This window comes from Tachysurus fulvidraco, chromosome 18 (genome assembly GCF_022655615.1).
Source record: "Tachysurus fulvidraco isolate hzauxx_2018 chromosome 18, HZAU_PFXX_2.0, whole genome shotgun sequence".
Classification (NCBI taxonomy): domain Eukaryota; kingdom Metazoa; phylum Chordata; class Actinopteri; order Siluriformes; family Bagridae; genus Tachysurus; species Tachysurus fulvidraco.
Genome location: NC_062535.1, coordinates 9,260,346 through 9,284,207, shown reverse-complemented (window position 1 = coordinate 9,284,207; position 23,862 = coordinate 9,260,346). Strand labels below are relative to the sequence as shown.

General features: G+C 42.1%; 3 protein-coding genes across 4 annotated transcripts in view; 1 reads left to right on the top strand and 2 right to left on the bottom strand.

Annotated features, from left to right (window-relative positions):
- Positions 1–13,518, bottom strand: part of gsk3bb (glycogen synthase kinase 3 beta, genome duplicate b) — a 30,544-nt gene extending 17,026 nt beyond the window's left edge. The window contains exons 1-2 of one of the 2 annotated variants that reach the window (XM_027156223.2): positions 12,550–13,518; positions 371–564 (exon numbers count right to left, since the gene is read on the bottom strand). In XM_027156223.2, coding sequence (XP_027012024.1) covers positions 371–564; positions 12,550–12,640 — 285 coding nt within the window. In that variant the 5' untranslated portion in view covers positions 12,641–13,518. Of the gene's footprint in view, positions 1–370; positions 565–6,055; positions 6,488–12,549 lie in introns of those variants that run through there. The other variant, XM_027156224.2, reaches the window with a different exon arrangement.
- Positions 13,519–15,445: 1,927 nt separating this feature from the next.
- Positions 15,446–21,876, top strand: taf5 (TAF5 RNA polymerase II, TATA box binding protein (TBP)-associated factor). Its single transcript, XM_027156629.2, has 11 exons — positions 15,446–15,906; positions 16,734–16,959; positions 17,417–17,732; positions 18,332–18,495; positions 18,627–18,762; positions 19,499–19,619; positions 19,771–19,900; positions 20,110–20,274; positions 20,371–20,548; positions 20,856–21,033; positions 21,392–21,876. The coding sequence occupies exons 1-11, from the start codon at positions 15,525–15,527 to the stop codon at positions 21,607–21,609; spliced, it is 2,214 nt and encodes a 737-aa protein (XP_027012430.1). The 5' UTR covers positions 15,446–15,524; the 3' UTR covers positions 21,610–21,876.
- On the bottom strand, positions 21,877–23,827 carry atp5md (ATP synthase membrane subunit k). Its single transcript, XM_027156633.2, has 4 exons — positions 23,701–23,827; positions 23,228–23,318; positions 22,050–22,150; positions 21,877–21,965 (listed from the first exon to the last, which is right to left on the bottom strand). The coding sequence occupies exons 2-3, from the start codon at positions 23,312–23,314 to the stop codon at positions 22,061–22,063; spliced, it is 177 nt and encodes a 58-aa protein (XP_027012434.1). The 5' UTR covers positions 23,315–23,318; positions 23,701–23,827; the 3' UTR covers positions 21,877–21,965; positions 22,050–22,060.
- Positions 23,828–23,862: the final 35 nt, after the last annotated feature.

Genomic DNA, 23,862 nt, shown 5'->3' with positions numbered 1-23,862 from the left:
GAGAGATTGAGAGGAGGTGTGGGGAAGCTGAAGATAGCCTGTTTAATCACAGTTATAACATGAGAGAGAACAGGAACTCATTTCTCCACAAAATGAAATCCCACCGTAAACTGTTACTAGGTATGATGTGTCAATCATTAACAAACGAAACAGCTGTAATACGGGATAAATCCCTTTGGGATAAGTGTCCCTTTGTGTATACTAACTCATGTACTGCTCTTTATTCACAGTTTGTGTGTCTCCTAAGGACGTCCATCTCTATATGCGACATACAGTGTATGGACCATTATATATATTAACGAGGGTAAGAGAAGGTCGATGAGATAAGAATAATCGGGACAATATAGACATAGACAGCCTCCATCCGTACTTTAAACCTCTTGTCTTGCAGGACTTTCTTGATGGCCACCAGCTCTCCAGTGTCGCACAGCTTGGCCTGGTAAACCACTCCGAACGAACCGTTTCCGATGACCTTGGTGTCCGTGTAGCTGACCTCCTGAGGCCGATCGGGACCTTGGCCAGGGGTCGCGCCCACCGTCGTCACCTTGCTGCCGTCTTTATCTCCTATAAAGAGAAAACGTTGGACTACTGATTTGATTTGTGACAGATTAGGATATGTGTCAATCCCGACCCCAAACATGCTGTACGGTTTACAACAGCAGCTCAAACCCATGCATTAATCTATTACACGGCTCTGCTCGGGGAAGAAAAAAGGTCACATGGATTCATTCCAAGTCCGTGTTTTTTTTTTTTTTGTGTCGCTTTACTTCTCGCCAAACCCCTTAAGCATATTCGGAAGCAAGCTTGGGTTTGACAAGGTGAAAATTGGAACGCTGAGGAAAAGAGAGAGAGAGCGAGACGTAGCAAGACGTTCACACCTGCTCTCACAGCCATGACGGCTCACATTCTGCTGCTTGAGACATCAGACATAGTAAGTGAATCTCTGGGTCACGTGATTAGTACATGTCTTTCACAGCCAGTGGGCTAATCCAGGATCAGGTTTTGCATTTTATGTCTTAACAAAGCGAGCTGTGATGTGTTGATGTGAGTTAAGCCTGGACCAGCATTCTGGAAAAATGGGAGGTTCAACTTGGGACAGAGAGCAGCTGCTGCTAAAGGCTTCCTGGGGCTACGTAATGCCAGAACGATGTAAAACACCCAGGCCTTGCATACACTTAAAAAAAAAGATGAACATAATGCCAGCAAAAAAAAAAGCCTTTCCAAAAGATATGGGAGGTCTCAAAGATAAAAAAAATATATTTCTTACCCTGGGGCAGCACGAATATTTGGCTGCGCCATTAGCACTTATTTCTTTTACACTCTCTTACCAACAGATAGACGAGCTCAAGTCGAGCAGCACTAATGAGAATATAGCCTTATCTTATCTCTAGGGTTGGGTTACATCACACATCATGCCAAAAATAAGCAGTAAAGCATCAATAATCTAAATGTTTTTTCACAAAAAAAAATAATAATAATAATGAACAAATCTGAAATGAGAGACCTGGCTAGCAATCAGAGGCAGAATGGAGGATTTTATTTCGCTTGGCCAATGTTGGTGTGCCGCTAGCAATTAATGACTTGGGCTGGGTTTTATATTTAAGTTTATAGACGCTAGTGAGCGAGGGTTAAGTGTAGTTAACGATAACGTCACCTCTGCCTGTTCCAAGTGGCGATCCCATCCCTCCGGCGAGGACCGAGCTGCTGTTTTATGACTGCTTATATTATAGAAAGATGAAGTAGTCCCTCTTCTTTATGTTTTCACACAACACTTTGTTTGGCATCTATAATAGTGGAACACATTCAGACTGCCATCATTCTGGTCACCTGTGCAGTATTCTGTCAACATACGCTGAGCGTACGTCACCTTGTTTCATGCGTTATCAGATGCTCGGATCAATTAGACTCGGAAATCGAATGAACATACATCCTGACATCATGCTGCAAAAATCAATGAGTCATGAATAAACAAAAACAAAAAAAAACCACCACATGTGGGGAAAAAACACCCAACTACACAAGTAGTCGCGTTATCAGTACTTGTAAAGCACCAGCAGTAATTCGACAGACGCTTGAACACAATACACCAAATCTGTAAAGGTGTCACCTGAGGAAAACTGCGCGCTCACGCTCACACACACACACACACACACACACACACACACACACACACACACACACACACAGAGGCAGAGGCAGAAGGAGAAAATGTAACCGCATGCATGAGCTGGAACATGACTGTGACATACAACATGAAGCGAGAGCTGTTGTGAGTCAGTCGTTTTCGCTCATTCTCCACGGAGATGACGTTAAAAATAAAGGCTCTTTATTCAGGTGTTGAGCCACGACGAGGTGGCGGAATAGCTTTAGCAAGTTAAGGCCCAGACATCTGACATCACTACACACACACACACCCTCTTCTATTAGCATACACCATACAGGATTTTAGCCATCACGCAGGCATTTACATACAATCATACTCTTATTAGTAGGAGCATTGATAGTATTTATTTATTTACTCACGTAAATAAATTTACATTTACTTGCCACTGAAGGCCATGGCATAAGACTCACATTTACATACTCAAACCATCCAGTGAGCCATCGTGACCTGCAGATCGGGGCGGAGTCAGATGAGAACCGATCGTTCCCATGGCGATAAAGAGATTCGCCAGGAGAGAAAACGTGTTTTCTGGAAGTTACTGGACTTCCAGTGAGCTGTGATCTGGATCAGAGTCATCCAGGATTATTTGGTTGGTTTAGCTCACAAACACACAACAAAATGTATTTCAGGAAGGGAAAAAAATAAAATAAAATAAATCAATCACAGACCTGAGATCAGCATAAAAGCAGAATAATGGTAACAATAAAGCTGTGTGTGTGTCACCACTAATACCCCATTTAGCTTCTTGCTTTAAAAGGCTCTAGGGTCATTCCAAGAAATGTGTATAAATGGTTTTAAAGCCCACAGTTAAGGTTTTATGGGTTTTTTCAGGCAGATTTTATCAGTTCTCACATTAAAAGCTTTTAATAACCCCGCACAAAACTCTCGGATACATTTTCAAGATCGCTTTGGGGTTTTTTTACTTGATGAACAAGCAAACATGTGCCCATGGACCCGGGGGTCGAATAAGACATCTGATCTAAAAGATGATTCAGTTAAATAAATAATAAAAGCTTGATTAAAACAATTAGTTGTTAAGACGCCTTTCTGTAGTCTGTGCCAGTTTCCACTATACGATCGGTTTCATTCGGTTTGGGGTTATAAGCATGCGAGGGAGTAAAACTTTTGGCTTTTCAAACAATTTGTGGGTTTATTAATGATTGACGTTATGACAATTTATAACAAAGAAATTAAAATGTTTCGATCTACGTTTAATGTTGTGGAATTAAAATTAACAAATTAACTTCCAACGGGAAAGGGATTGAAGCACAACCTCAATCTATACTGACTCGCCACTGGTCCTATGATGTAGGGGGAAAAAGTGCTGCTGGCCCAGAGGACAGGAAATGTGTTGTGTGTGTGTGAGTGTGTGTGTGTGTGTGTGTGTGAGAGAGAGAGAGAGAGAGTGAGTGTGAGAGAGTGTTACTGCAATGCATCAGAATCCCCAATCTCCTGTCCTGGCATTATATATGACATATTAGTCATTGTTACTTAAAAGATTCTGATCGAGTCATACGAAGGCAATCCTTCCACTTTCTCATTCCTGAAGACACACGCACACACAGTCAGTCACAGAGAGAGAGAGAGAGAGAGAGAGAGATAGACAGAGAGAGACAGAGAGAGAGACAGACAGAAACAGAGAAACAGAGAAAGACAGACAGACAGAAACAGAGAAAGAGAGACAGAGACAGACAGACAGACAGACAGACAGACAGACAGCTCATTTACAGATTCCTACAGTGCTAGGAATACGCACGTCATCACTATTATAGTATCCTTATGAGGACAGGAAAAAGTCACGGTGCGTGTCGGTTCTTGTGAGGCCACAAATGTAGTGAATCATATTCGATAAAAAAACCGCTCCCGTTTCCCATTGTGCAAGTTCCTTGAGTAATTACAATGATTGATGATGATCAGGGTTTGAATTTATAAGGCCTTAGGGCTGTAAAAGAGGACAGAGATTTAACATTTAAGGACATTTATTTAATCTGCAGCACGAAGACCGTTTAGTGTGTTATTTAAAAATAAATAAATAAAAATCATAGCTGTTAAAATGAATATTAAAAATAAATTCTACTTCTGTCTCTATGACACTTATAACTGCCTCCATCGCCAGTCAAATCCTGAGACCCTCGGCTGGGATTCTTTCAGTAATAACGTACCATAGAAAGATTTGTATTTTTCCGTCTAATCCCAGGCCACATTTGCACTGCGGTTAAAGTGTCGTGATGCTCTAATGCTCTGCTAATAAACATGAATGTTTATTAATGTTGATTTTATAAATGTTGATTTTATATTTCCTGTTTTACCCGAGCTGGGAAACAAAAGCACTGCATGTTTTTATTGAGCCTTTATTGAGTATTAATCATTATGAACAGCAGTCTTCTGGATTTTTGAGATCAGTAAACACTTTTAAATTAATGGTCAGAGTTTTCAACTTGTGCGTCCTTCCTGCCTCTTTACTTTCCTCTCCACCTCCAGCTACACCACCCCTGAGATATAGCAGTGATCCTGACCCCCCCTCTGTTTTCATCCATCCTGTTGCCCTAGTTCTTATTGGAGTCTCATCACTTGGAAACCACTTGGTGCTGCTGAAGATGCCCTCACACGGACAGCTTCAACGTTACTGTAGATCGAACCACTTAGCAACAATAAAGAAGCTCTGGACTGCACTTGCCACACAGTTTTGCACTTAAGTCTCCATCAGTAAGCATCTGATAACTTCAACAAGACCTTGCACGAATTTCTTTGCACTAAAATAATCAGGGTGTCATGTAGAGGAGTCTGGTTCTTCACAAGGTTCCTTCCTCGTGTCTCGAGGACTTTTTCCTTGCCACCGTCACCTCTGGCTTGTTCGTTAGGGATACAGATTTGAACCGCTTACATGCTTGTTAAATAAAACATCATCTGTTATACATGCATTTAAACTTCCTGACGTATACGTTCCAGCTTGTAGCTCGATTACGGTTCTGGAAGGTAATGAGACAAAAAAGCGCTTGTCGTATAACCGAGAAAGTGAAATAGGACAAATATCGAGAAGAAATAATCTGCACTGCAGAGAAAAGTTCCACCACTGCTGCAGAATAAACAGAGACTCCCACGGTCTTTCTGTCTCCTGCACTTCTGCCCCAGACACGTCTCCGCTTTCTTGAAGGATATGTCCAGTATATGTGGATCATCTCTACCATGCCTGGCCTTACAAAGAGATCGATGGATGAGGAAGTAGCTGTGTGAGCTGTTCGCTATAACCCTGATCAAAAAGAAGCAGTTTAATGACTATTACAGACTCATTAAAGACAACATCCGTACAGGATCACCTCTGTACGAGAGCCAGCATCGCTCTTAAACAGCTGTCATCATCACGAGCACCGATACATCGAGCTGTACGGAGTCATTATTTAACCATGGCCTGTTTTGTGTGCATGTAGAAGCAACGTGACCACCTTTACGGTAAACTACTCGCAACAACAAAAACTTCAATGCGTTGAATTGTAGGCGCATTATTATAAGATTTCAAGTTAGACGTATGGACGAGCTCCGTTTCTATTTAGAGCTTCAGGCCGTCATTGTGACAGTTGTCATGAACTCCATTTACTCTGTATTTACTACGCTTGGGTGTCTACAGTAGATCTGAAACTCCAGAGGAATGGAATGCAGATCAGAGCTTACAGCAGGAAGCATAAGAGGTTTTTAAAATTCCAACAAAAGAAAAAAGGTCGGCCGGATATAGTGCAGAAATATTTGACTTGAGATGCACTGACAGTTTGTTTTGTCACCTGTAGACACAGTATTATAATATATATATACACTATATATTAATATTGAAAAGCAGAAATAATTCAACATTTCTATCCGGAGATAGCTGTGAAATATCATAAACCAACAACCCACCTTTGTTTTCACATTTACACTCTTCACTCCCCATTGGCTTTTAGCTTTAAAGGGATTCCACCAATCGATTGAGCGATTCGGCAACTCGTAGCTGGACGAGCTGTGACGATGGCTTTACGCTAGAATACATGATCCATTGGTCATACCGATTTAAGGATATGGACACTTGAATATATCCTAATTTTAACCTTGTTACTGAGAACAAACTGACTGACACGGAGCGAAAGCTTTCTGTCTGGCAGCACAACACCTCACCTAGCATAAATATTCAGAACTGGTCAGACCAGCATGAGACTGTAAAGTCCTGATAGGAGGCAGAAAGAATGAAAACTAGCAGTTCTTTCATTTTGCTCACGGAAGCTTTTACTAAACAGTCTAACTTGATTTGGTTGTGTTTTAAATCTTTCCATTTCCTCATTTCCTGTGACAGCACAACTAGGTGAAGAAGGGGACAAAGAGCACTAAGCATTAACTAAGCTGAGTCATGTGAGGGGTCAGAGTACACACCCACGTGTTCTACGATACACGCACACACACACACGCGCCATCAGCATTTCTGCATCCACAGCCTTGGATTTTAAATCTACAGCTACTGCACCTCTTTACTTCACCCGTGACATTTGCAATAGAAAAAAAAAAGTAGTTTAAGAAGCCGCCTCACTCACGTACACAGTTGGGTTACGCAGCAACCACACACCAAAACTAGCACACACACTGACCTGTAACGGATTTACGTACAGTGATAGTTTGCATTAAGGACTATTGATACAATCCGCAAAGAGATGTGTATAGAAAATGTAATCTCACGCCACACAAGATTCAAAAAAGAATTTCTGAACACGTGCTGGCTTGAAATGTAGCAGCAGGCGTCACACCTCCGGCTAAGCCACACCTAGTTTAAGAACGACTGCTCCAAGATGATTCACTTAAAGAGCCATGGACAAAATAAGGATTTTACAGAAGAGAATGTGTGTTTATGTGTGTGCGTGTGTGTGTGTGTGTGGACCATCAGAGTAATCAGTATAACCATTAAGTGAAATGAAGAACATGGATTATCTTGTTTCAGTAGAATCTGTTGTGACGGCTACACGACTTGGTCAGAGCTTCACAAAACAGAAGGTCTTGGAGTGATGCAAGATACGCAGTGATTAGTACCGAACAAAATTGGTTGGAGGGACAACCGGTGATCCGTTGACTGGGTCTTGAGTTCCCAAGACTCGCTGATACATGTGGAGAGAGTAAAGTTTAGACTGTAGAGCTGCTGTGGCAAAAAATGTTAACACTGGATAGAACAGACAGATGTCAGATCACGCAGTGTCAGATCATCGCTGCTCGCTGTGTATGAAGCTGTGTACTGTAGCTGCCGACCAATCAGAGTGCTCACGCTGCCCCGACCACCGTCAAAAACACCCGGCGGGCACATGAGCATGAGAACTGGAACATGAAAGCAGTGAGAGGTGGCCTGGTTCTAATTAATCACATTTTTGTTTACATCACGTGGACGACTGTGTGTGTGTGTGTGTGTGTGTGTATCTTACCTGGTAAAGAGATAGCACCAGGATGTGAAGAGGGCATTGTGATGCTCTGGGTACTGTTCTGCTGGGAAACTTTGAGTCCTGGATGTTACTTTGACACAAACCAGCTACCTCAACAATGCTCACAGTCAGAGATTACACAGAATGGTGCAATAAAGACAAAACATCCAGTGAGCAGCAGCTGATGCTAGAGGTCAATGAATAATGGCCAGACCGGTTCGATATGACAAAGGCTACAGTAAGGGCCTTTTTACACCTGGTCACTTCATGTGTTTTCTCTGATCTGATAGCTATCTGATTTGTTTAAACTGTTCCATTTACATTAGGCCACATAAATGCGTCTCGGCGAATCGGATATCGATCTGATCTTTCTACTCCCGCCCAATATGCAAATATATTTTACCTCATTTCCGGGGTAATTGAAATGGAACATGCTTTGGTGTATGCGGTTGCTACAAAAAACAGCATTTACTGTTTGCTGCATTTTCGCTGACAGCAGCAGTGCATTTTAAGACCAAACGAGACACCTGGGTGAAAGATCGGAGCCAGCGCTGGTGTGAAAACATGTTTGTTTCCGGCGCGATGCACGACTCGCGAGTCACCTGCGAGTGATGTACTTCCGTTTGGGAGGAGTATAGCGCTGACGTATGTGGCTTGAACAACCACATGCATTTGCACCTGTCCAGTTTCATCTGAAATGCGTCCCAGACCACCTCCTGAAGGGGTTTGTACGATCGGATTTATATCCGTCTCGAAACCATCTCGGAGGGCATTTACACCTGGTCTTTTTATGATCGGATCACAGAAAATGAAGTGACCAGGTGTAAAAACCCCCTAACTCAGACAACCTGTCTGTACAATTGTGGTGAGCCGAAAGCATCTCAACAAGTCGTAACGTTCGGCTCATGAGCTACAACGGCAGAATAAGACATGAGGTTCCACTTCGGTCACAAGAACAGGAATCTGCAGCTGCACTGGGAACAGACTCACTCAAACTGGACCGCTGAAGAAAATTGTAGCACCAGAATACTCTTTACAACAAGGTTGAGCAGAAAAACATTTCAAATTGTACAACATACCAATGGGAAATGAAAAGCACTTGATCAGGTCATGTTCCTCTCAGAAAAGAACTGGAGTCTGATCGTACACTGGGGACAGAAGCACGGTAATTGGACAGCTGAAGATCACCCCATCTTTTAGCAACTGTAGTGTCTCTTTGGAGCCCAAGGTTAGATGAGCAGTGTGTCCTGAGAAGCATTTCTGTTCACCAGGAAAGCGAAATCCAGGTAGAGGAGAGTGAAACTCCAAGGAGATCTGCAGTTTCTGAAATAGTCAAACCAACAAGTCCGGTACCGACAAGCGTGTCCCAGTTCCTCTCCATCTTAATGTTTCATATGAAAATTAACTGAAGCTCATAAACAGTATCTGCATGATTTTACCCACTGTGCCACTATCACGTGATTTATTATCTGACTGCACATCTGATACAAAGCACATACCTTGTATCGTAGAAACGTCTTCGATTGCCCTCGATTTTTTATTTTGTTTCAGATAATCACGCATCCTTGGTTTATTACCGATTTTAACTTCATCTTTAAGAAAAGCATCCATGGCTCCACACTTCGTTTTCGCACTGAATACAGTTCATCCTCAGGGTGAATTTTACTCCTTCCAAGTGTGAACATGTGAGACGGTTACAGCATCCGAGAGGGTACAGGACGAGATTTAAGACGGCTGGAGACCCTGGTAATGTTAATGTGTCTCTAACACGATAAAGACGAGTTCAGGTGGTGCAACACACACTACCTACTACCATATGTGAACTCAATATGTTTCTCTTTTACCATATCATAATCATCTGTTCAAGTGTCATTTTCAGCCCCACACACACACACACACACACACACACACACGCTCCTGTCTCTTACACACAGCCATGTATCAGGGCCTGAAATTAGCATCAGATTACTTACCTAATAAAATACATCAGAAAGTACATATAGCCTTTTTATTGGCTTTTTAAAGTCACTACTATACATCTGTGTCCAATCAGACATTTGTTGCTAGGGCATGTTTGCTCACAGGTAACTGCTGTCCACGGACACGCATGAGCCACTCAAGGGTCTCAGAAGTTCAACCTTACAGACATTATACATCATTACAGAATGTTACAGGGAAAAAGAAAATCTGCCGAGAGTCGGTTCTAAAGGCAGAAACACCTTGCTATCAAGAGGCTACGATATTCTCAAAAAGTCGCTCTTTAAAAAAAGCAGAAGACAAAACCAGAGTTAGTCTTTTCAACCAGGAACAAGAACCTGAAGCTACAGTGAACACCAAATCTGGATAGTTGTAGCTTGCCAAGGTTTATTTTAAGAAATCCTAGTGTCTAACCACTACGTAATAGCTCTTAGATCTTAAAATCCAAGCTGGATCTACATGTGATACCTAATTTAAAGAGACACTGCTGATTGGTCAGCTGTAATATTAAAACAATGTAAGGCCTGGATTTGGAAATTATGCTCATGTGTTACATCCCCCTGATCGGTCTTACACGGAAATGCTTTTCCGTTGGAAATGTGGAATATTAAGACACTCTAATCGAAGGCAACAGGCTTTGGCAGCCTTTCCTCCTTTCCGCACACATTAGAGCTGAAAGAGCTTGCTGATCTGCTGACGACCTGCGCCAGACGGCGACCGCCGCCGTATCAGAGGAGGCTGATTAAGCCATAATAAAGATCAGTGGGATTTCTGCATTATTCCAAGCCATGTGCAGAGTCTGCCTGCACTACATCGCTGTCGGGCATTCGAAGTAGAGCATTTCCAGTCTACTGCAACTTATAATCAATCATTTAAACATACGGGTCTGTGGACTTGTAACGTGCCTATTAGAATCACTCGAAGAAGGTGATGACCAGGGCTCCATACAGCAATAGCTGTTATTAAAGCCGGGGTAGTCAGGTAAAAATTCTGACTCTTTAATTGTGTCAAATGTCTTGTTTATAAGGCTCTAGATAAGCGGCTAACAGCTTTTTCTGTTTAATTAAACCGTTAACGTTGTAAGGGCTTGTGTTCTGTTTCACAGCAGATTCGGGCTTGTTACCAGATTTGATTAGTGCACATAAGCAAATGAGACGAGACTTGAATTTATCATGTGTATACATTTTTTTTGACTTCTGTTGTCATGAGTCATTTCAATTCACTAATCAGACCAGAGAATGTACATAAAATGGTTTTGAGAATTGATGAAAGTCTGAACGCTTGGCTTTCGTTCCTAACGTCTCTCACCTTGTGATGACCTCATAGATTGATTGATTTTTTTAAAATACACTCATCAGCTTTGTTACACTACATTTTGAAGCCCTCAGTTCAAGCTACTTAAATACTGCTTCTGCCAGATGATGGCTGATACCATTTCCAAAAATATTAGAATCCCAGCCTTATAAGGTGTTTGTATATTAATAAAATATTTACTACTGTAAATAAAACTTAACACCCAAAACTGAAACCAAGAACCTAAAGCCATGTCCCCTGGTGCAATTACAAAACGCTTTACTCAAAGGCTGGAAATCAAACAGCTGCAGAACATGTCTCATGTACCATGCCAAGTCTGTTAATAATAGGGCCCTGGGGCAGGATTTGAAGGTCAGTTAGGACAAAGCTATTGACTCAATTCACTGACCTGTTCTTCCTAAAATGCATCTCCCCCGCACGCACGCACACACAGACACACTATGACATAAGGACAAAAGTCAAACACAGTTCATCCAACAAGGTGGGAGAGAAAAAAAAAAGCATCAAGACACTCTGGCACATTACCCTCTCCACTCTATGTTCCCCACACAAAGCATTTAAAATGTAAAATCAATTATTTCTACATCTCCTAATCCACATTATGGCTGCAGCTCTGCTTTAGTGCAGAAAAGTACATCGCTACACAGACAATCCTCAATCTCTCCAAGCAACCAGACACCAGTCAGAAAGTCCCTGAGGAGCTCGAGCTGTTATCCTGCACCGGCCCGACCTGTGAATATGCATCGGGTGTGTGTTATATTGTTTGTTATTATCGATATTATTTTAGGCACTGTAACACTGATATTCTAGAAGGCAAAATTAGACAAAATCCCAGAGCATTCTCAGTATATCGGATACAGGCGGTGGCTTTGGCCTGATTCCCACAGGCAAAATAATAATAATAATTCATGTCAATATACTGCATTCCCATTTCATTCGGTTTATCGGTTCTGACTGGAAATCTGGATTTCCTTCATCACTCTACATCAAATTTGAACAAAATAAGCGAACCTCTTGACTGGAACATGAGTCAGTGTTGAATCATACCAACTATACCGGGTGTGTTAAACATTGAGATATGTCACAGGTCTGATTACCTGGAATTAACCCTTTCACATCCATCTCAAGTGATTCAATTACAAGACATCAGCAGAGACAGAGAAGTCTTCGCCTGGCATCCTCACGTCTCGTACGCCCTCGATAACAATCACGTTCGAAGGGTCTAAACGTAGCCCGGGAGTGTCTCTCTAAAAACATTTTGCACCACATTCACACTCATACAGATCCGGATGTTAACACCAGCTCAGAACAAGACCTGATCTCCACCAGCAAAGGATGCTCGATCGACTCTCCAGCCACTGCGTCCGATCAGAAGCGACGAGACTTGCCAGATCACAGACGAACACATCTTTGCCTAAATTATGGACGTCTGAGATTTGAGTCATCTCAATCCTACAGTATGTCTCAGGGTGACAGGACAGACATAAAGGGACGTTCAATTCGAGACTCAAGACATCTAAACACACCCAAAAAAAAAGACAAATTTCATTTTCAGGATCTCATCACTGACTTGACAAACATGAATGGTGGAAAGTCTACAGTGAACCAGACTTAGAGAAGAACTGATAGGAAGGCAGTTGAGATTTTTTAGGAAATTGTGATACTTACTGCTGACTTTCATGTTCCCGAAGGCTGAAGGCTGCGGCACAGCAGGTTTGCAGCTTTCTGCAAAAGACGTGGTTCTGGGACGACCAGACATATTTTACCCAAATCTTCTCCTTGATTTGTTTTCCCTTTCTTCTTCCTCCTTGTTTTTTTTACTAGTAACGGTTTAATCCTAAAGCACAAACGAGCTCTTCCCAGCGCCTCGTTCTTGTGACTGCGCCTTGTCCTCTTTCTCGGTTCTGTGCTAATCGGCTAAATTCTGTCAAAACTGAACGATTTTACCGCTTAAAGCTTCCCGTGTGTTTGTTTATCGAACCGCGATTAATTTGTCACTCAAACAAGCAAAAACGGTAATGGCGAAGCTCTACGCGAGAAAATAAACGAATTCACACCGACAAAAAAAACGTATTAGCCGAGTTAGCTGGCTAGTTAGCTAGCAAGCGAGCAAGCTATACGAGCACAACACGGGCTTGTAAAAATGAATCTAAAACGATAAACAAAGCTAATTTAATCTTAGCTTCTTCTTGAGTTCGTTGTATTTCGACGTTAAATAAACTGAGGTAGCGGACTATGTTCCTCAAATGAAGCTAGCTAGCTGTGCTAACACCGACAGGCTCCATGCTCCATCCACTGGTTCGAGCTTTGCCCAGCGTTCAATAAAATAAAACAGAGAAAATATCAGTCGCGGAATAAAAACCGTTCATATTTTAACATCCATAAACACGGAAACGCTGTCGGTGATGAATCCCGATAGTTAGCTGCCTGAAAGCCTTGTGGGAATCTTCAGATTAAAGCAGGCCAGTTACTGTATAAAAAAAAGGCTGATTCCTGCCTTTCCTTTCCTTTCCTTTCCTTTCCTCTCCTCTCCTCTCCTCTCCTCTCCTCACCCCTCTCTTTCTCCGCCCGGAATGGGCCGTAAGGCTCCTTAACGCCGTTTGCGTAAGACTGCGTAATTGTGAACGAAAACCCGAGCTTTTGCGCAAAGTGACTGTTACGGGAATCGGGAACGTTGTGGACGCGCACGGTAGAGGCGCAGACCAATCACAAGCAGAGCGTGTGTGAAAGTGGGCGGGGCGAAACACCGACCTCTAGTGTTGAAGTGAATCGAAAGAGGCGGCGTTGCGGCAAAACTGATGACTGACAGCTCAGCTTTGTGCGTCCTAGAACACAAACGTGTGAAAGAATTGGGTTATTTGTTATGCCTGTACATATTCTTTTTTTGAAACTTGTGTTATTTTACACGAAGTATGTCACAGTTGTTTATAATGGGGTATAAAGAGGTGTAGGGGGAAGCATCCAAGGTTCCCAGTGTTGAGCCGTTTTGGTTTTCTGTCTGTGTTCACTTTTATATGACATCCATGTTTCCTCTGGGTTCCCTGGTTTCCTCCTACCTACAAGAACATGTGATAGGTGGATTAGCTACACTAATTTGCACTTGTGTGTATTTGTGTGTGATGTGTGTGTGTGTGTGTGTGTGTGTGTGTGTGTGTGTGTGTGTGTGTGTGTGTGTTTGCGATTTGTGTGTGTGTGTGTGTGTGTGTGTGTGCGTGCGTGCATGATGTGTGTATGTGTGTGTGCGTGCGTGCATGATGTGTGTATGTGTGTGCAATGTGTATATGTATGTTTGTGTGTGTGTGCAATGTGTGTGTGTGTGTGTGTGTGTGTGTGTGTGTGTGTGTGCAATGTGCCAGGGTGTATGCCTGCTTCAAATACAATGTTCTCATGATAGGCGCCAATATTCATCGTGACCCTGACCCAGGATAAAATTCTAACAGTTCAGTAATATGGCTTGTCTTACTAATCTTGTTTAAGATAAAATATCAATATTTAGCCTAAGTGTGGAATGTTTACATGCAATAATGTTTTGCTTCAGTGTGAAATAGATAGTCTGTATAGGCAGATCAGGTATATGGATAATACAGATAAATCATTTGCTGAATTCATTTAAGTCTCTTTAAAGTAATGTTTCAGTGAGCAAAGATGCCTTATCTGGAAAATATATTATATCGATTTCTCCTGTTTTATTTTCTTTCCTTGCATCCTTTTTCTGTTCCTTCCGCAGGAGGAGCTAAGAAATGCAAAAGCAAAGATTTTTCATTTTAAACAAAGTTAAGATAATCAAAAAAAACAACAACAACAACAACAATGTCAACCTAATGTACAAAACAAAAGAAGAAAATTAATACAATAATACAATGAGCACATAATATGATGAAAATAATAATAATAATAAAAAAAAAGCCAACAGATGTTTAACACCAATTATCACCGAAAGTGTTCAATATTTTGTAGTTTACATCCATGTACATGTTTGTTGAGGTTAAATTATTTATTTAAAATTAAAATGTTAATTTTCCAGGTTTTTTTTTTTTTGCTAATTAATAAACCAAAAGAATTGTTATAAAATAAGTTGTGGTGATAAAGTCATAGGAATAGATCACATAAACATTTTGGATCAGATTAATAAACAAAACGACCAGTAGCAAAGCACAAACAATACACAACCACAAACACAGAGAAATAAGAAAAACACACACACACACACACACATGCATACACACACATACAACCACACTCATACACACATACAAACACACACACAATACTATTTGTAATAGATCATTTTTAATTGGCAAAAATATATGATGATTGTTTCCATAATACGACAATAATTACAAATAAATGTTAAATATTTAGTGGGGTGAATCGTGTTTTTATTTATTTATTTAACATATTTTTACATTCGTTTTCTTCAAATATTATAAATAGTCTGAACAAACGGAAAACGTATTTACTTTTTCAATCCGAATTTAAAACCTTTTTTCAAAACAAAAAACAATCGGACGGAAGTCGGGACCGGAAATAAAAAGCGCACCCGTGACAATAACCAAGCGCAACCAATCAGATGCCACATAATCGACGTCCTTTCCATTCTTTCTGCGTCATCACGTCGACGTTGTGTACCGCGTCGGGGCAAAATGGCGGCTGTTCATGACGGACCGAGCGACATCGAGAGCGAGAAAGAAACAAAACCTGACGTTCTGAGCGACGAGTCGGCATCAAACCTGCCTGGAATAATGAGCGGGACGCTTCCCACGTCGCTGCACGGCTCCACAACGGCTTCTGCTGTAGCACCGAAGACAGAGGAGCAGCAGCAGACTTTACTCGCCGTGCTGCAGTTCTTAAAGCGGAACAAACTCACGGAGTCGGTGGATATTCTGCGGCGCGAGGCGGGTTTACAGGAAGAGCCGGAGGAGGAGCGCGGGGCAGAAGCTGCAGCTCCGGGGCTCAACAGCGGCTGTGGGGACGCGAGCTCACTCCTCAGCAGGGTGTCTGCTCAAAGCGGCGCTCCGGCTAAAGGTGGGACACAAACACTACACTACAGTGTAAACAGGTCGCTTTTGGACACATACAGTGCACTAGCTGTCGTGCAGAAGCGCAACATGTTTATATACGTGTATACGGGATGCAGAGAACGTGCTTAAGGTGTTTGATGACTGACCAGAAGGTCATGAGTTCGAATCCCACGTCCACTGTTAGACCCCTGAACGAAGCCCTTAACAACCCTCTCAGTTGCTCAGGTGTATAAAAGTAAATAAATTGTAAGTCACTCTGGATCAAGGTGGGATTCAAACACCACTCTACAGTGTAAACAGGTCACTTTTGGACGCGTACAGTGCACTAGCTGTCGTGCAGAAGCTCTACATGGTTATATATGTGTATGCAGGATGCAGAGAAAGTCGTTAAGGTGTTTAATGACTGGCCAGAAGGTCATGAGTTCGAATCCCACGTCCAAACAAAGCCCTTAACAACCCTCTCAGTTGCTCAGTTGTATAAATGTAAATACATTGTAAGTTATTCTGGATCAAGGTGTCTGCTAAATACCAGAGATGTAAATCATAACAGCGAAAAACTGATTTATTTATTTTTTCAGTTATAAAAAAAGCGTAAATAAACAAATACTCAAGGTTTGAGTTCATGTCAGAGGTTCAAGGGCAACTAACACATCAGTGGGTTGGATTGATAAATAGAATCTGATACAGTTTGGATCCAGTGAATCAGGACTGATTCTAATACACTATCACATTAATACATCCTAAGATTGTTGTTTTGGGATCATTTTGTTTGAGAAGTAAATCTGACGTTCAGCCTGTTAAAGAGAACAAACGTCTGAATGGTTATTTTAGGTGGAGACGACCAGCCAGATGTCAGCGTCGTCCTCTCGGCATACAGTCAGCAGGGGGATCCTTCGTTGTATCAGGTGTACTACAGCGGGCTGAAGAAGTTCATCGAGTCTGTGCTGGACTGCCACAGGGCCGAGCTGTCGCAGCTCTTCTACCCGCTCTTCGTGCACATGTACCTGGAGCTGGTTTACAACAACCATGAAACTGAAGCGAAGGCGTTTTTCGAAAAGTGAGTCTGGAAATGAAATGTCCAAAATACACAGTTACTTAGATGAGAGAAATTTCTTTCTGCTTAGTTCATGGATGGACGTCATATCACCAGCTGTTCAAACAGAGATTAAACAGATTAATTTTAGAAAGAAAAATGAACAGAATCTCATCTTAAGGTTCACTACGTGACATCATGTACTTGTGCAGAGGTGAACACATCATCCGTCTGTTATCTAGACCACTAAGCAAGTAAAAACTCATGTTAATCAGTGGTGTTGTGTGGTAGCCGGTGTTATAGAACAATAGCGTATATATACTATTTAATTACGTCTGTTCATGCAGACTAAGGAAAAACAAACAAGTGCGATTCTTATTCTCATCTAACAAAGTTTCTAGTTTGTCAGATCATGTATGTGAATGTGGCAAAAACATCTGTCACCTATTTTCCCGTGTCTCATCCCAGTCGTCCGTTTCAGGTTCAGCGGTGACCAGGAATGCTACTACCACGACGACCTGCACGTGCTCTCCGGCCTCACCAAGAAGGCGCACATGAAGGGCAACGAGACTCTGCTGGATTTCCGCACGAGTCGCTTCGTGCTGCGGATTTCCCGCGACTCCTACCAGCTGCTGAAGCGGCACCTTCAGGAGCGGCAGAACAACCAGATCTGGAACATCATCCAGGAGCACCTTTACATCGACATCTTCGATGGCATGCCACGCAGCAAGACTCAGATCGACAGCACGTCCGGCAGCCTGGCTGGAGAAGCAGTCCGAGAGGCCAACAAAGCTAAGGTGAGTCATGGGAATGCCATTATTTAATGGCATGGGAATTAACATGGGAATGTTATTATTTATAATAGTACATATGATTGGTAATAATTCTCAGATTGTGTATGTTATCAGATTATTTGTTTGCCTTGTTTTTATAAGGCACAGTGCATGATAATATAAATAAATAACAGAAATAAATATTACAACACGCTCACCAAATATTTCAGAAGTTCAAAATGTGATACCAGTTTCCATGTAATTTAGTTCCAAATAGTAATTCATTGAGACACACCTATTTATCTCAGCCTTAAAAGGCATTTGATGATTATTCCTGCATGAAGTTAGGTTGAAATTATAGAGATCTTTGGTGTCTCTTGACAATCAGGATTGAGCAATATAAAAAAGAGAGAGAGAGAGATTTGAGCCATGACGTGTTCATCCAAAGCCGTCTCCCGATCACGTGCGTCAAACATTAGAACAGATATAATAGAAAGTAATTATGTCTGTCTTTACTGGTAGGAGTTTCAAAGAAGAATCCTGTTCATGTAATTAGTTTTCTGCAAAAAAAACCCCCAAACAAACAAAAAACAAGCATTTTTGGCTGCAACACTCACTTTCAGGTGTACTACGGGTTGCTGAAGGAGCCAGAGATCGAGGTCCCTCTCGACGATGAAGACGAAGAGGCCGAGAACGAAGAGGGCAAACCCAAGAAGAAGAAACCCAAGAAGGACAGCATGGGTTCAAAAAGCAAGAAGCAGGATCCCAACGCACCACAACAAAACAGGTGGGACTCCTCAGCTGTATCTTGTGTGATGGACTGGATTTTCTTCATAAACACCAACCAAATGCAGCATAAATGGATGTAACCAGAATATAATGGGACTTCTGATCATTGTGTACTGGCTTGTTGTGTAGGATTCCTCTACCAGAACTGAAGGACTCTGATAAACTGGACAAAATCATGTACATGAAAGAGGCCACGAAGAGGCTTCGTCTGGGTGCCGAAACTCTGCCCTCCATATGCTTCTACTCGTTCCTCAACGCTTACCAGGTACCATCACAGGAGCTCACAGGTCTAGGGTCAGGCTTCATTAGCAGTTATGTTGGTCCTAAAAAGGAGTGAGGTGAAATAAAACAATCTAGGAAATGATAAATGATGTATATGTTATATGAGGAATAGTGAATGGAGGAAAAAAAGCAGAAATACACTGAGGAGTTTGATTACAGTGATAGTCATCTGTTTGCAGACATCGTGTGACATCATCATACGGCACATTATTATGTATTACTGCACATTCAGTTAAAGCTGGATGTAGGATAACTCAGCATAGTTGGTTTATCTCTAAAAGCCATAGCGGCAGAAAATTATATATACATGTCATTTCTGCACTGTGTCTGAGATGTTACCTCTAATATGATCGGTGACAAATAATCCCTACACAATCTAATCTGTATCATCTTATTAACTCACTATCATTATTAAATATTGTATACAGTACATTTCTTCTCCCTCTTCACCTTTAGGTCATTTTCTCCTCTGCTAAAGAAAATCTTAACCCTCTTATATGTCCTCCTCACGTCTCCTAACACTGTCTGATCTTAAAAGCTCTGTTAAAGGTTAAGATGCTAAGAATCTTCCTGAATACGGCCCATTGACTGAACATCCATGTAATTCAGTTGAAATCGTATTTATTCTCATCAAGACTTCAGGTTTTACTCTTTAAACACATGATAAGAAAGGGGGGAACTGCATTGCAGCTGGAATGATGTTGGATGTCTGATGGTAGGGTCTGACAGCTGTGGACATTACAGACGACTCCAGTCTGATAGCCGGAGGCTTCGCCGATTCCACGGTGCGCGTCTGGAGCGTGACGCCCAAGAAACTCCGCAAGGTCAAATCCTCTGCAGGTGAGCTTAAGTTTCTTAATGATGGACCGATTGGCGTCGATCTAAATCTCTCCTTGTCACAATTCACTCACAATAATTTTGCTCCGATCAGATTCACATCTTTGATCGTGAAATATTGGATATAATTCGCTCTAAATTGTCTTTCTTTCAGAACTCGGTCTCATAGACAAGGAGTCAGATGACGTGCTAGAAAGGATAATGGATGAAAAAACCTCCAGCGAGTCCAAGATCCTGTACGGCCACAGCGGGCCAGTGTATGCTGTCAGCTTCAGTCCAGACAGGTTAGTGAAGCAGCTAATAACCCTGTCTGACAGGGCGTACTGTTCCTGTAACAGGAAAATGATCCACAACAGTGTATCGTGGTGATAATTTCAGTAAGAACACACCGTGAAGTGGTTTAGTTTTTATATCTACAGCAATCAAGAATCAAATTATCCTGGTGGTGTTTGTGACATTGACGCACATCAGTTCCTCTCGTTTTGTCTGTCAGGAATTATCTGCTGTCAAGTTCAGAAGATGGCACCATCAGGCTGTGGAGCTTGCAGACTTTTACCTGTCTGGTAGCTTATAAAGGACACAATTATCCAGTGTGGGACACTCAGTTCTCTCCACATGGATACTACTTTGTGTCTGGAGGACATGACCGAGTGGCACGGTAAGAGAGGCTGATTTGGGGTGAATTTTAATAGAAGATATGTTTAAAAAAAATGTACATCATCCATATTAAACGATCTTGTTGTTTCCTCTGCAGGTTATGGGCCACTGACCATCACCAGCCTCTGCGTATATTTGCCGGCCATCTCTCTGACGTCACCTGCACCCGCTTCCACCCGAACTCTAACTACTTGTCCACGGGCTCAGCCGATCGCACCGTTCGACTCTGGGATGTCCTGAACGGCAACTGCGTCCGCATTTTTACCGGACACAAGGTATGACTACAAGCTGTGTGCTAGAGCTCTAAGGGAAATATCACCCAGAGCCTTGGGTCAGAAGATCATTTTCTACATTGTAAGAAACTTTTCAATATTGATTTTTTTTTAATAGTTATTATAGTTAACTAACTAACCAACCAGTTATTTGTTGCTATCAGTTTTGTTATACTAGCTTCCCTCCCAAAACAAAGAATTGTTTAATTGAAAAATGCAGCTTGTCCTAGCCACCTGAATGTGCAAACTCCCTCAGTGGGTTGTTTTTTTTTCCACCACCATTTTGTTTCAATTATTTGTCCCCTTGTAGGGACCCGTCCACTCGCTGGCATTCTCACCCAACGGGAAGTTCCTGGCGTCTGGTTCAACCGACGGCCGGGTTCTGCTGTGGGACATTGGCCATGGACTCATGTTTGGTGATTTGAAGGGTCACAGCGACACAGTCTACGCGCTCAAGTTCAGCAGAGATGGCGAGATCCTCGCCTCAGGTGTGTGTGTGTGCGGTCTTATGTGTGTCTATCAGAGTACGTCATCTCTTTGTGATAACTAGAAAATGAGAATTCCAGGCTGGATTACAACAAATAAAATTAAATGCCTTTTTTTTTTCTCTTCCGCAAATGTTTCTGGAACATTTAACCAGGTTTGTGAGATCATGAATAGAAAATAAACAATACCCTTAAATTGTTTATTCCAGAAAAAAGTGCCGTTTCTGTACTTCATTCATCCCTGTCATATGATTTTATATATATATTATCATAATGGATAAAGCTGAGGAGGACAAGCAGAAGCTGAAAGCTAGGCTGTCTGAATAACATCTAATCCACCGATGTACTCTACTCACTACAGGCTCCATGGACAACACGCTCCGGCTGTGGGACGTCACCAGAGCCATCGACGACGTGGAAACAGACGATTTCACAGCAACCACGGGTCACATTCACTTACCGGACAACTCTCAGGAGTTATTACTGGGAACGTATCTGACCAAATCCACCCACGTCATCCACGTTCACTTCACCAGACGCAACCTGCTACTGGCTGCCGGCGCGTACACCTCCCAGTGATCCCAGTACAGCCGCACCGCTTCCATCACCAAAGCATGCAGCACTGCCTGCAGAAGAGCTCATAGAACCTGTGTGGCTCGACTGCATCATGTTTATTAATAGGATATTAAAGTGAAGCAAATGAAACTTATGGACTTTACCACATGTGTATTTCCATCAGTTCTACAGACACTGATACTTCACTGCCATACAGGTTTGTGGCCTGTATGGCACAGTCCTGAACTGTACAGTCTTTTATACTTGTGTAAATAAAACATCTTTTCAATATTTGAGTTTGGAATAATTTTATTTTTAACATTGTGACTCAAGACAACCGGTTACCGAATCTTCATCCTGTACAGCAAAAATCACAAAAGCTGGGGAAGAAAAAAAAAAAAAAAAAAAAGATTAATCGGCCTATTTTTATCATCAAGTATTCAAAATATAAGCCAGGAGCCTACCTTATAATACATTAGCTCGCTGTTACAGCCTTCTCCTTCTTGGGCTTCAGTTTGAAGAACAGGATAATGGCAGCGATGCTGGCATATGTGGCCAAGACACACTGTACAGGAAAGCAATTATTAATGAAAACATTTCCCTACAAGAAGCCTTAATCCAAATACTCTGCTGAAATAACTATTTACTGTAACAAACTCTCTGACAATGTATTGGTAAAGTCAGTGACGGTTTGAGGATAGAGGACATTTAATCCCAGAATTTGTTACTTAGTGTGTAGTTTTTTCCCAAAATATTAAGAAAGAACCACAACAACCTTAGACAATTATGATCCTAGGTTAATCAACGTGACCTTTGTCCTTTGAGCTTCATGTCTGTCCACCAGGGGGAAGACCACCCACTCCCCCCCTGCCACCAGGGGGAAGACCACCCACTCCCCCCCTGCCACCAGGGGGAAGACCACCCACTTCCCCCCTGCCACCAGGGGGAAGACCACCCTTTCCCCTTAAATCAAAAAGGATGCCACCAGGGCAAAGACCACCCGCTCCCCTTAAATCAAAAAGTGTGAGTGATCTAATGAGACTTTTACACGTCAGTGATTTATTCTCTCTCTCACTCATTTTCTACCGCTTATCCGAACTTCTCAGGTCACGGGGAGCCTGTGCCCCTCAGGCGTCATCGGGCATCAAGGCAGGACACACCCTGGACGGAGTGCCAACCCATCGCACACACATACACTCATTCACTCACGCAATCACACTACAGACAATTTTCCAGAGATGCCAATCAACCTACCATGCATGTCTTTGGACCGGGGGAGGAAACCCCCGAGGCACAGGGAGAACATGCAAACTCCGTAAACACAAGGCGGAGGCGGGAATCGAACCCCGACCCTGGAGGTGTGATGTAGTGCTACCCACTATGCCACCGTGCCCCCTCAGTGATTTATTAATAACTAAAAATCATTAATATTGGTACCTAGTGGTACCAATTAATTCAACACTCTGGCATGCTGTTATTAGAACATACTAATGTTTGTGGTACTAACGCCACCCACCCACCCACCCACCCACACACACCCACCCACACACACACACACACACACAGACACACAGACACACCCTGACAGACGTCCTGCAGTGTTTTATTAAATAACGTGGAGAAGGAGAAGGTCATGACTTACATTCCTCCTTCCTGTGATGGTGTAGGAGTTGAAGTACTTGGCGATGCCTGTGAATTGGTGGTGTGTCCCGGAGTCGTGACCAGCCATGATGCTAAAGTGGAAAAACATGATAAATAAATGTTAAAGCTGTGAACTTCAGACAAACACAAACAACCCACAGATCACCACAGACACAAGACACTACAGCTCTATAACAAGACACTTCAGCTCTATAATCTGGGAAACGTCTTTAAATCCAACGACTTTCATTATTAAATTATCAAAATAACTTATAAAAAAAAAAGATGTGAAATCTCCATAATATTATACTGATCAGTTAGCGGCTAATGCTAACGTGTTAGCATGCTAACAGCACTGTATCCTACGCATTATTTTCCTTCTTTAACATAATTTAATACATTTTAACAAACTATAACCATTAAAAAATGACATCCATTTCTTAAATAATTATTTAAAATATTAAAATTACTCGCCTTGCGAATTGAACCTCTTCTCCGACTGAACTGGTGTCCTTCAAACAGTGAGTGCTCAACCGGAAGTCCCGCCCCTTTCATGACCTGCTGAAATACGCGATCGTGATTGGTCTAGCCTGGAAACTCTTCTAACGTCTATCATACTAATTCTTTTCTCCTATT

Excerpts from the sequence above, each read along its gene's own strand:
- taf5 (XM_027156629.2), top strand. The coding sequence starts at position 15,525 with ATGGCGGCTGTTCATGACGGACCGAGCGACATCGAGAGCGAGAAAGAA. Across the intron at positions 18,763-19,498 it reads CGTTCCTCAACGCTTACCAG|GGTCTGACAGCTGTGGACAT; the intron begins GTACCATCACAG and ends GTCTGATGGTAG. Across the intron at positions 20,549-20,855 it reads GCATTTTTACCGGACACAAG|GGACCCGTCCACTCGCTGGC; the intron begins GTATGACTACAA and ends GTCCCCTTGTAG.
- atp5md (XM_027156633.2), bottom strand. The coding sequence starts at position 23,314 with ATGGCTGGTCACGACTCCGGGACACACCACCAATTCACAGGCATCGCC. Across the intron at positions 22,151-23,227 it reads CCATCACAGGAAGGAGGAAT|TGTGTCTTGGCCACATATGC; the intron begins GTAAGTCATGAC and ends TTTCCTGTACAG.